This window comes from Monodon monoceros, unplaced genomic scaffold (assembly GCF_005190385.1).
Source record: "Monodon monoceros isolate NGI ecotype Baffin Bay Population unplaced genomic scaffold, NGI_Narwhal_1 Super_Scaffold_2, whole genome shotgun sequence".
NCBI classification, from domain to species: domain Eukaryota; kingdom Metazoa; phylum Chordata; class Mammalia; order Artiodactyla; family Monodontidae; genus Monodon; species Monodon monoceros.
The window spans coordinates 63150304-63164122 of NW_021703776.1; the positions used below are offsets into that span (position 1 = coordinate 63150304).

General features: G+C 32.9%; 1 protein-coding gene across 1 annotated transcript in view; it reads right to left on the minus strand.

Annotated features, from left to right (window-relative positions):
- The window catches only part of DPY19L2 (dpy-19 like 2), a gene marked incomplete at its 3' end in the record, with an annotated part of 87144 nt that overhangs the window by 61832 nt on the left and 11493 nt on the right, over nucleotides 1-13819 (minus strand). The window contains exons 5-7 of the mRNA XM_029233907.1: nucleotides 8240-8360; nucleotides 5484-5577; nucleotides 754-811 (exon numbers count right to left, since the gene is read on the minus strand). Coding sequence (XP_029089740.1) covers nucleotides 754-811; nucleotides 5484-5577; nucleotides 8240-8360 — 273 coding nt within the window. The remainder of the gene's footprint in view (nucleotides 1-753; nucleotides 812-5483; nucleotides 5578-8239; nucleotides 8361-13819) is intronic.

Consider the following 13819-nt stretch of genomic DNA (forward strand, 5'->3'; position numbering starts at 1 on the left):
CAATAGTAATGGATAGAGACTTCTACCCTATATAATCTGTGCCATAACATATTACATATTTTGCTTCCAAAAACTAGCAGTCAGATTCTTCCACTTTTCTTGGCCATATCCTCAGCATCTAACACGGACTCTGGCACACGTTTTGTACTTGATATTTTGTTGAATGAATCTATCATATTCTAAGTAAGTTTCCATGAACTCTTTTTAGGTGGACCATGTCTTATTGGGCTGAGTTATTAAGTTAATTTGTATTTTGAATTCAGCATTTTGTTTAAAAAGGCAGCATGATGTAACAGAAAGAAGTGAGGTTTTAGAGCCAGAAAGATGTAGAAGAGGAAACCCAGTTTCATCATGGCGTGAATGTGGAATCTTGAGTACGTAACTTATCCTCTCCAAATTTCAATTTCATATCTTCTACTGTGAGGGTAACAGCCACCTCCCTAAAAAGTTTGGTGGGAGTGAGATAATGTACATAAAGTGCCTAAACTCAACTAATATAGTACTTCCTTTTTCTATAAAATATATGTAACATATATACATTCTAAAACCAGGCAAGATAGCTCACACCATAAATTCTAATTATTATGTAAAAATGTGGATCAACATGATTAAAACATCAACTTACAACACAAAGTTCTTTAAAATACTGTCAAGTCCTAAGTAATATACAATTAAACACTGTTTTGATGAATAAGTTTCCTTGTTCCTATGCCACCCCTTCTATTTCTACAAATTATTTTCTAGAAAACAAACCTCTCCATGGTTGAAAAAGTAGCATAATACTGTAATTAGACCTCCAAGGTGAGTCCCACTGTAAAAAAAATGTATACAATCAAAATTCATGTAAAATATAGTGAGTTTTTCACAAAATTATCTTAGATTTTTAAAATGTCATAGTACTAAACCATATAAAATAACAGTAAAAATTTCAAAAGTACCCATGTAGTTGATGTTTTATTCTTGAATGTAAAAGCATACAAAGTGTACATACAAAGTAATCTGAATGTCATTAATTTTATATTTAAAATATTTTCTATGTAAAATATTATATGTGAACATAAAATAATTTTTAACAAACAGGCCAGCACTTCAGAGTTTATACTGCATTCTTTGAATATTCTGAGTGGAGGCAAATTTTTGTCATTCCAAATTGGATTTCAGTGACTGAGAGATGAAGAGTCTAACAGTTTCATTTAGCGGTAACTGAACCATCTAAACTACTGCAAATATTCTTTTGTTGAGTCCCAAGAAACAACAATGTAGAATACAAAACTGAGATCAAGGATGGCTGATTATTATCAAAGATTAAAAACCACATCTTAAAGTTGCCTTTTCTTTAAAGTATTGTTCATCATTATATACACAGCTTCAGACTCGGAAGACAATAAATACTGGTTGAATGATTGAAAAAAGGAAGGAATGAGTTTAACAAAACAAGCAGAGGAAAGCCAATGGGAAGTAATTTACCTTTAACAGTTTTCACTAAGGGAAATTCAAAGGACGCACATCAGAAAAGAAGAAATTGAAAGGAGGAAGGTGTGAGAAGCAAGAACAAATGCTGCATATAGAAACTAGGAACATGTGGATAAATCTAAGGAAGATTTGACAACAAAAAATAACAGTGATGACTGCTGTGGAGGGGTACTAGAAGTACTAAATTATGGTAATAATTACAAGATGCTAGGGGCTGTTTTGAAGTAAAGTGTTCTGAAATTCCTTGTACTGATCAAAAAGAAGAGGAAAGATATCAATTAATTTTAGACTTGATCAAGTTAGATATGCATGTTAACATTTTATCATTAACCACCAAAAGAACAGAAATGGAATATCTACCTTCCAAGTTAGTGCCAGTGCGGAAGGGTGGCCAAGGTAAGAAATAGAAAAATTTCCCCAAATCCCTATTTCTTTTGTTTCTCATATTCTCATATGCCATAGTTTCTAATCTCCTCACAGTTTTGGTGACGCTTTCATAGCCAACATATGTTATATCTACATATCCTTCTTAAAGACTGGAGCCTAATAATGTATTTGATATTCTAGAACTGTGTAACCAATTTAGAGAAGACTTTCACCTTTTGGGTAGCTCTCCCAATGAAAAGTATTAACTTTTAAAATGTCTTAGTCTCGTGTAACGTTTTCCATATTTGAAAAAAGCATAATAAATAAAGTATTTTTTAAACTAGAACAATTTAAAGCCTGTTAATATAATCTAAAAGTAATCCTTTCCCTCAAAATACTGATGAGCTTATGTATTTTTCCTATCTGACACACATATAGAAAAGTACATAAAAATTTCTAGATAGCTTATAGAACACTTATAAAGTGGATATTCTTGTAACTACCATATATCATTGAAACAGAAAACTGATCACACCCTGAGACCTCACTTGCCACCTCTTAAGACAGCCACTATCCTGAGTTTTGTGATTACCAATATAACTGCTTCTATATACATATCATACTATCATTTAATCTGTGTTTAAACTTTATACAAATATAAGTATGCAGTATTTTTAAATTTTGTGCATGCCTTGATTCATTCAACATTATATTTGTAAGATTTTTCCACATTGATGTTTGTAGCTATAGTTCATTATCATTGTTGTACAGTATTTCACTGTATTAATAAACCTACAATGTGTACACTTCTCTGCTGAAGGACATTTAAGTTGTTTCTAGTTTGGAGCTACTACAAACAATGCTGCTATGTTCTTGTATATATTTTCTGGTGTACATAAAAGAGTTTCTTAGGCATATTTACTTTAAATTGGAATTGCTGAGTTATAAGGTACCTGTATCTTCAAATTACTAGATAATGCACACCGTTTTTCCAAAATTGCTGTACTAATTTATATATCCACCCACCAGGGTTAAAAGTTGCCTTTATAAATCTAGTAGGTGTGAAATGGTATCTCATTGTGGTTTAAATTAGTCTTTTCCCCATAATTAATGATGGTGGTCAATTTTACATGTTTATTGGCAATCTGGAATTCTTCTGGGAAATGTCTATTCATAAATATTTTGTCCGATTTTCAGTTGGGTGGTCTATCTTCTTAGTCTTTGTCTATCCCCTAGAATATAAATTCCATGAGGACAGGGATTGTTTGTTTTGTTTTCCTAGCACCTAGAATAGTGCTCCCAGTCACAGTAGGCATTCAATAAATATTTGTCAAATTAATGAATGTAAGTCTGGATACCACATTGCGTACATGCTTTGCAGTATCTTTTCCCAGCTTGTGGCTTATCTTTTCATTCTATTATATCTTGAGGAACTTAAATTCTTTTCATCAAATTTATCCGTTTTTTTCTTCATGGCTGGACTTTTGTACCTTGTTTAAGAAATCCTTTCTTACCCCCAAGTTACTGATGATAATCTTCTATATAACATTTTAAACATTTTATAATTTTGTCTATCACATTTGAGTTTTTAATCCAACTAGTATTTGTTTTTCATAAGTTCTGACTCTGCTTTGTTCCATATGATCTCCCCATTATTTCAGCACCATTTATTGAGAAGCCTATCCTTACTTATTGATCTGTAATATCCACTTTGTCATATACCAGGTGTATATCAATGTACATTTCTGCTTCTGGATTCTACTTTATTCCAGTGATCTATTTGTCTATCTCTATGTCAATATCACATTGTCTTATTTACCTTAGCTTTATAATACAGAAATAATTAATGAAGCAAATTCTCACATTTCCTTCAGGATTGTCTCAACTATTTTAGGCCCTGTGCATTTCTGAATAATTTTAAAATCAGCTTATCAAGGCCAACAATTTTATCAAGATCACCATTTTTCACTGATTCTCTGCTAAGATTTTTATGCTGAAAACTTCCAAAAACAAGGGGTATATATATATTAATCTCTATAGAAACATAAACCTTATGAAAACTCAGTAATTGTTGAAAGATTAAATCTAGATTTTTCACTTTTAATGTTGCACAGTTCAAGAATAACATTGTAAAGAAATCTGATGATTCAGTTAAAAATGTACTCTGTTGTCAAAAACAAAATCTGACAGAAGTGTCTTAAATAATATGGATGCTTATTATATCATTCAACAAGAAAATAAGATAAGTGTCTGTTGGCATTGGTTCAGCAGCAGAAGGATGTTAAGGCAGACATATGAGGGCTTCCCTGGTGGCGCAGTGGTTGAGGGTCCGCCTACCGATGCAGGGGACATGGGTTCGTGCCCCGGTCCGGGAGGATCCCACATGCCGCGGAGCGGCTGGGCCCGTGAGCCATGGCTGTTGAGCCTGCGCGTCCGGAGCCTGTGCTCCGCAACGGGAGAAACCACAACAGTGAGAGCTCGCGTACCACAAAAAACAAAAACAAAAACAATAAAACAAGTATGGTTTATGGCTAATATGTAAGTGAAAGATTCTCAAAAGACTATAGAATCTTTCGAAAGCACAGGAATAGAGGAACTGCAGGGTTTGTGAGAGGCCCACATACCGCAAAAAAAAAAAAAAGGCAGACGTATGTGCTATGTTTATGGCCTTTTCCTCATGATCACAAAATGACTGCAATAGCTCCAGGTATCACATCCAGGTAAAAGCAGGAAAATAACAGAAAAGCTGCAGCTGAATCTAACCTTTTGTTGTAAAGGCAAATGCTTTCCTGGTGTAACCAAGTCTGATTTCACTTCCTTTTTCACCAGAAAAGCTAGCTCATATGGCTCTCCCAACATGCAGTGGAGAGTGGGAAGCAGAATACACAATGGTCATAGTTAACTTCAACCTATCACCTGAAATTGGGCACCCTGCTACCCCAAACAAAATTGTGGTGCTGTTATCAAGAAAGATAGGCTATCAAATGTAAGTGTCTGCTACAAGTGATATACATTTTCTTTTACTGCTTTCTTAATTTCACATGTACAGAGATGAAAATTAGAAATATTAATACTTTGCTACTAATGCCAACCAAAGATTCCCTCTAATGTTATAATAATTTTACACATGACCTAGAGGTATTTTCATTAAAATCTTTGTTCAGGAATCTTAATAAGCTTAAAAAATACCCCCATAAGGATAAAAGACAGGCCTTTAAGATATTGTTTTAGTGACAGCTCTAGCTTTTGGCTGCATATTTGGCTCAGCTTCTGAAAAAAATAAAATCTAAACGTTTCCTACTATTAGTCAATTAATCTTGTTATTTATCCTTTTAATTAATTAATTAATTAATTAATTATTTTTGTACGCGGGCCTCTCACTGTTGTGTCCTCTCCCGTTGCGGAGCACAGGCTCCGGACACACAGGCTCAGCGGCCATGGCTCATGGGCCCAGCCACTCCGCGGCATGTGGGATCTTCCCGGACTGGGGCATGAACCCGTGTCCCGAACCCGTGTCCCCTGCATCGGCAGGTGGACTCTCAACCACTGCGCCACCAGGGAAGCCCTATCCTTTTAATTTAATCAACAAATGTCAGAAAGTCCTTATTATCCCACTGAAAGATCTTTTAATACAGTAGTCTTACCTCAAGTATGTACCATATATGAAGAAGAATCCCATCATTATTCCATTTAAAATAAAAATCACACCAACATAAAAGCAAGCAGGGTCTCCCAATCCTTTAAAAAGACACAGATTATTCAGTATTTAATGAATAAATTACTATACAGTAATTGGGCATAATTATCTCAATGCTTTGTAATCAAGAGCTAGTGAATTTGCTGAAAGCTTTGCTGCTCAGACTGCTGTTCTATTTAATAGTTACATTAGTACTTTCCCCATCCATGAGGCATTATTAGTTACATTTATACTTTTCCTTATTGAAGTGTTGTTATAGTGTAATGATTAGTTGGTGCTTCATTTTATTTAGGTGATGCTGCTATTGTTCCGTATCTAGAACTGTCTGTAGAGCCATTTGATAAATTACAAGCGAAAATCCATTGCATTAATTTTATCTTTTGCTAGGCTCTAGGATGAGTAAAATACGGCCCCTGACTTCAAGGAGCAGCTTTAGTCTGTATGGGATAAATTGATCCATTATCATGTATAGCCAGGACCTTAATACTTAATATATCCTGTGTATAAGACAATACATATATATATATATATATATGTATATATATATATATTAACACACACACATAATCTACTAGGTACTTTGCAATCATCATCTCACATAATACTCAGAACAAATCTTTGAAATTACTTGGTATGAAAATACGTTTTTTAATGGTTGAGAAAACAACACAGAAAACTTAAGTAACTGGCCAAAAGTTATTTAGCTGTAACTGGTGGAGCCAGGATCTAAAGGCTGGCCTTTCTGATTTCTTCTTCTTCTCTGATCATTCCTTTTCAGTCTGTCCTAGTAACTTCTCATCCTTTTACACCCCCCCCCTTCAATGTTGGACCACCTTAGGCTCTGTCATATACCTTCTTCTTTTCTCAGTCTGTATATTCCCCTTAAAGAAATTCTTCCAGTTCCATGGTTCCAATTATCATCTATATACAGATGACTCCAAGTCTACCTTCAGATGAGAACTTTCTTCTTATTCCTGTAGGTATGTATACGCAGGTAGCCACTTGACATCTACACTTTGGGGTTTCTCAGGTACCTCGAATTAATAGCAATTCAAACCTGCTACTTTTAAAAATGTTTCTTACCACTTTGAATGGAGGGACTCAGTTAAGCCAGAAACCCAACAGTGTTACATAAATTCATTCTCCTTCCCCTTCCCCATCAAACAATTACCAAATCTTGTCGTTTCTCCTTCCAGCTATCTCTCAAATCCATTCATTTTCCAGTTACCTTTCCTGCAATCACTTGCTGAGAGCAAAATAGTTTCCTACCTGGCCTCACTGAATTCACTTTTGTCCTTTACTAGTGTCTTTTCCATGTAACTGCCAAAATTGTGTTTTGAAAATTAAAATCTGTCAAAAGTCTTCAATGAATACACATAAAATCCTTAACTAGTAAATGGTCCTTCATTATCGGACCCTTGCTTACATTCTAAGCATCATTTAACACCATGCTTTCTTCTCTATCTCTCTGCTCTAGGAAGTCTAGCTTTCTTTCAGTTCTCCCTTGCCTCAGGACTTTGGAAAATGCTGGTTCCTATTCTTGAAACACTTCTCCTAACCTCAGCAATCTTATTTTCCTATTTGTAACATCCACCACAGTTGTAACCGCTAACATCCCTCTTATGTTGCAAACTCTATGAGGGTAAGGCCCCATGTTTACCCAGTTTATCTTGGGGTCCCAAGTGCCAACACTAACCTATAACTTAGTGGCAACTTAATAAATACCATATATATACATATATAAGGTGATTTTTTCCCATCCCTCAGAAAAGTTTATACCTTATAAGCTGGTTCAGGCAGTCGCTCAATTCCTTTAGTTTGTACAAAAAAAAAAAAGTCTAATTGCCCTCAAATATCTTCTACCAATGCTGCTTTAGACCATGGTTATAAAGACCATCTGAGGGAATCAGTAAAAATGTAAGGGAAACATGGAAATACAAATTTAGGATATATTCTGAGAACTGTATGTTACTATACACAAGTCAACAAAAATATATTTATAAAACATAATGTTCTAGAGAATATGAAGAAATAAAGAAAAAACAACTATGTGTTATGCAAGTAGATACATGTGATTTCAAATAAGAGTTTCAAGGAACAGCATCATGCTAAGATTGTAACAGTGCTAAACTGCAAACATCTTAAATGGAAGTGACAATCACAGATCCTGGAAAACTGTTAGATGATTCGAAAAGCAGTTCTTTGACAAAGATACTGATGTAGAAGATGTATATGAAGAGTTTGATTAGAACTATTCATGGACTGTGAGAGCACAAAAACAGCAGAATTTCTAAAGTAATCTATTATATATCTGATTTTTAAATATTTATGCATAACTAAATTTTTACGTTAACTATTACAGGTAGAACTGTGACTATTTAATCTACATCCCCCAAATTTATATATTCAAGCCACCCCAGAGCTTTTTTTGTACCTTCTGAAATGGAGGAATGACTTATAATCAGTGTGGCCTTACACTGGAGCATATTAATACTCAAATTAAATTCCAAATTAATACTCTTATTAGCAAGTACATTGTCTTCTCAGAAAATTAAAGGGTAAATACACTTTTAGGTGAATCAGTTCTAGACTGTTTTTAAAGAAAAAAATCACAGTAGTTTATAGTAATTCTTAAAGGAGTCATAACATTACGTTTATGTAAACATTAATGACAATACAACAGCATTTTAGGAAGAAACATGCCTTCACAGCTTTGAACTTCATTTAGAGGTTCTACTCTGGTCACATTCCAGCAGGTCTTTGTTTCCAGCCCAAATAAATTCATTACTCCCATAAATGTGCGATACCAGAAGGCTATAATCACCTACAAAAGATAAAATCAAAAAGATAATAAAGAAAAATTCAATATCTTCTTAATAATAATTTTTCCAAAATACCATTTTATGATGGTTGCCTTTAACATTATAAACTTTGATGAATTTATTTAAATCATTTCATGTGGGAAACAATCATTTAAAATTTTATACACACAATCAACTAAAGTTATGTATTACTGAGTAATGCACATCTACAAAATTTATGTTGTGATCAACATCTCTGTAATATACTCTTGTAATCAACTCTAACATAATTAATAGTAGCTGTAAAATCAAGCATGAAGTACATAATTATGATAATTAATAGCAAAGTACAAAGATTTACAGAAGTATTTTGTAACATTTCCCTTAGGTCCTTGAAATTATTTTCTTCATAGTCTAAAAACCAACTCATAGTCTATAAAACCAACTGCACATGGAATAACAGCTCCTGTGCCCATTAAAACTCTGACCAAGCAGATTTAATTAACCAGTACTTCCCAACCTGAAATCTACTTTAAAAAGTTTAAAGACAAGGGAAAATAGCAACAAAAAAATTACAGACAAAATGCTCATGCCTGGGAGATTTTTTAATAAATAATTTTATAGATTTGGGAAAAATAATGCAAAATCATTGGGGAAAAATGTTAAAAAAAAGTAAAGAGGAGTTCAAAGGGAAACTAAAAATAACCTAGAACTAACTACTTTTACTATTTTGGTGACCATCCTTCCAGTCTCTCCCTAGGCATAAGAAACATGTAGCTAGAGTTATTCATTATGTAATATTATGTATTATAAGATGTTAATGTAATATACATCACTAAACAATGTCATAAACATCTTTTCATATATATTATTTATGATTTTATCACTTAATTTTATAAGATGACATTCTGTTTAAATTTATAACTTCTATTCTTGTGTATTTTTCATACATGTACAAAAAATTTCCACATTAAATGTATGTGCAAATTCTAGAATTATACTCCTTTCTGAGATGTCGTTTAATATAGTAGAAAAGCATGACTTTGAAGTCAAAATAGAACAAAAAATTCTGCCTCTGCAAGGTATGGTTTCTACGGTGTGAAGTAATCCTTCAACCTCTGAACCTCAGTCACCTCAGCTGTAAAATGAGGTTAATATCAATAAAAACCATCTTACAAGAGTGATTGGAGATTAGAGCTTATATATATAAGTACTGGCATATAGTAAGCATTAAATGCTTTTGTCTTTTCAAAATACATTGTTTCAAACTTACACTTTTAGGTGAGAAATTAATCTCATCTTTAGATGAGAAATTAATCTTGTGAACACAAAGTATGGACATTTACTTCAACACTTAAGTACTATATAAGGTCGCAAGCAAATGTAAATCTGCATATTGTATCTATGCAATATGAAAATAAGACTGGACGAGTCCTTGTTGCCTGTCATTTACATGCTTTCAAGTTTTGAAAACAAACGAACTACATTATCATGATTACTTTTTCAAAGCATCAAAGAAGCTGAAAACTGTGCAAATTATTCAATAAATATTTTTAATAAGTAAAAAGAAAAAAATTAGCTAATGTTTTAGAGACCATACTGTTGGAAACTAGTGGAACAAGAAACAGAGATGTAATGACAAAAAGTTCCAAAAGTAATCAAAAACTAAAAATAATACTTATCAAACACTGGAAAAAATGGGCCTAGTCTAATAAGCTAAGTCCTTATCTTATATACACAGAGTAAATGAATGTTAACTAAAGTTGAAGATTCAACAAATAGGTTTTTTTTTCTTTTTGATTTTTCCATTTACACTAGAATTAGACAGATAATCATTAGAGGAAATATGGTCAGACTGCCTTTGAAAAGTAAGCCGGGATATAGAGAAAGCTGCTGCAGAAAACTGCTTCTTTCATCTTAGATCTTAGGTAGGTCTATACTATACAATTGTTACTACTACAAATTACATTGAAAAGTACTTATAGAAATTAAAAGAAAAAAAGAAAGAAATTTGGGAAACCCTTAAGTACTCTGAAATTAAATAACAATATTTAAGTATCCAATGGATCAAAGGAGAAATCACATGGGAAATTAGAAAATCACTTAAACTAAATGAAAATGAAAGAAAAGTCAATATTTAAATAATGTAAATTTCCTATTCCTACAAGTATAACTAGAACTGCTGTGAATAATATAAATCAAACACAAGAAGACCCTTAAAGGTAGAGAAAAGAGGCAAACTAGATAGGAATGTCAGGGCCCAAGGAATGACATGGTAATAGGTTCCCTGGACTTTCCCTTTGCTTTATTTTCTCAGGTTTGGAGTTAAAGATATTTTGATACTTGATATCAAAACCAACGAAGAAAGTACCAAAAAATTAAACCACATACTAATACCCCTTATAAAGATAGACGTAACAAACCCTAACAAAATATTAGTAAATAGATTTCAGCAATATATTAAAATAATTATATGCCATGATCAGATGGGGTTTATTCTGGGATGCAAGACTATTTCAGTATGAAAAAATGAATGTACTCCATCATATTAATGGAACAAAGAAGATAAATTCCATGATATATCAATTGGTGCAGAAAAAGCATTAGAAAAAATTCAATACCCATTCTGATAAGAACTTACAGAAAAAACTAGGAATAAGAGAGGAACTACCTCAATCTTACAAAGGTCATGTGCAAAAAAACTTACAGCTAACTTTATACTTAATGGTTTGAGACTGAATGCTTTCTCCCCAAGATCAAGAATTAGGCCTGGGGCTTCCCTGGTGGCGCAGCGGTTGAGAGTCCGCCTGCCGATGCAGGGGACACAGGTTCATGCCCCGGTCTGGGAAGATCCCACATGCCGCAAAGCGGCTGGGCCCGTGAGCCATGGCTGCTGAGCCTGTGCGTCCGGAGCCTGTGCTGCACAATGGGAGAGGCCACTACAGTGAGAGGCCCGCGTACCAAAAAAAAAAAAAAAAAAGAATGAGGTCTAGATGTCCACATTCACCAGTCTTAATGAACATAGTACTGAAAGTTCTAGCCAGTGCAATAAGGTAAATAAGAGAAATAACAGACATACAGATTAAAAGAAAAAAATAATACTCTATTTGCATATTAAATGCCTCACTATGTAGAAAATCCCAACATATGTGTAAAAAAAAAAAAATACTCCTAGAACTAATAATTGAATTCAGCAAGATTGCAGAGTAAAAGATAAACATACCAAAAAAATCAACTGTATTTCCATGTAACAATGAACATGTGGGCATCAATATTAAAAATATAATCCCCTTTATCATCATTTAAAAAAACATGAAATACTTAGGTGTATATTTATCAAAACACATACAAGACTCGTATGCTGAAAACTACACAATGCTTTTGAAAGAAACCAAAGAATACCTAAATAAACAAGCGACACACCATGTTCATGAATTAGAAGACTCAATAGCAAAGAGGTCAATTCTCCTCAAATTTATTTACATGTTTAATGTAATTCTTATTAAAGTATCAATAGAATTAGATATAGAAAACATTATTGTTAAATACACATTAAAAGGCACATGAACTAGCTAAACCAATTTTGAAAAAGAATGAAGTGAGAGAAATCAGTTTACCTAATCCAAGACTTACTGTATAGGTACATTAATCAAGACTATATGGTACTGGCAGAGGGAAAGACACATAAATCAATGGAAGAGAGCAGGGAACCCAGAAATAAACCCATAGAAATATGCCTAATTTATTGTCACATAGGTGCAAAAGCAATTCAATGAAGAAAAGATAGCCCTTTCAGCAAGTGGTATGGAAACTACTGGACATCTATAGGTAAAAAACAACAACAACATAACCTTTACCCAAGTCTCACGTCACATAAAGAAATTAATTCAAAATGAAATGGATCACAGATAGAATTCTAATTGCTTTTAGAAAAAAACATAGAAAATATTTAGCATCTAGGGCTAGGCAAAGAATTCTTAGACTTGACACCAAAAGCACAATCCACAAGAAGAAAAATTGCTAAACTGGACTCCATTAAAATTTAAAAATTGTCTTATGCAAAAGACTCTACTTAAGAGGATGAAAAAACAAGGTATAGACTGGGAGAAAATATTTGCAAACCACATACCTGGCAAAGAAGTAGTACCTAGAATATATAAAGAACATCCTAAGATTCAACATTAAAAAAAAAACCCAATTAGAAAATTAGCAAAAGACATGAAGACACATTTCACTGAACAGGGTATATAGATAGCTAATAAACACAAAAAAGGAGCGTTCAACAACATTAGTCATTAGGGAAATGCACATTAAAACCACAATGATAAATCACTACATTCTGATAAATCAGAATCATTAAAATAAAAAGTAGTGACAACACCAAATGCTGGAGACCCTGTGGAGAAAGTGAATCACTTATACATTCCTGGTAGAAATGTAAAATTGCATAACCACTCTGGAAAACAGTTTGGCAGTTTCTTATGGTTTGTTCCTTTTTTATTGCTGAATTGTATTCCTGGTATGAGTGTACCACAGTTTCTTTAACCATTCACATGTCAAAGGACATCTGTGTTGTTTGCAGTTTTGTGCTACAATGTATAAAGCTACAATAAATGTGTACAGGTTTTTGTGTGAATATAAATTTTAATTTCTCTGGGATAAATGTCCTGGAGTACAACTGCTGGATTATATGGTTTACATCTGTAATTTAAAAACTGGAAATAATTTAATATCCATAATAGGGAAATATACAAATAATTTTGGAATTCATAAAATGGTTAAAATTAAAGAAAAATAAATATGTACATACATTTTCAAAAATTCCAAAATAAAATACTGAGGGAAAAGTTGTAGAGTGATATGTTCAGTATGAGAACACTTATGTGAAATTACAAAAACACATAAAACAATCCTTGAAAAAAGAACTGGATGGATATACACATCAAATTCACGATAATGATGCTTGTGAGAATGGGAAAGGAACAAACTTAACTGGGAAGCAGAACAAAGATGACTTTAATTGTATTTATAATGCTTTATTTATTTTAAAATATCAGAAGCAAAAACGATAAAAGAATAGCATTTATTTATTGTAGGTGGTTGACCACACATATTTGCACATTATTCTCTAGCTTCTGCAATTTTAAACATTTTAAAATCAAAATCATAATTTTTAAAAGCTATAAAATATGAAGAAATAAAAAGCTAGACTTTTTAACTAATCTGCTGGATTCTGAGATAACTCAAAAGTAGTTCTTACCATGCTGTCAAGTCAGCATTTATCTTCAGAGTTCACAAACTGAATCTACTATTTTTTTTCTTCTTTTTTCCAATTTCTAGAATTTGAAGACTATCATAAAGTTCATACTTTTTTTAGTATTGGGAAGTATTCATAGATCTCTAGCTATATAACTAAATAAATCTTGCCTTATTAATGTATCCCCAAGGTCACTATTCTACTCATCACTGTCATTGTCCCTTC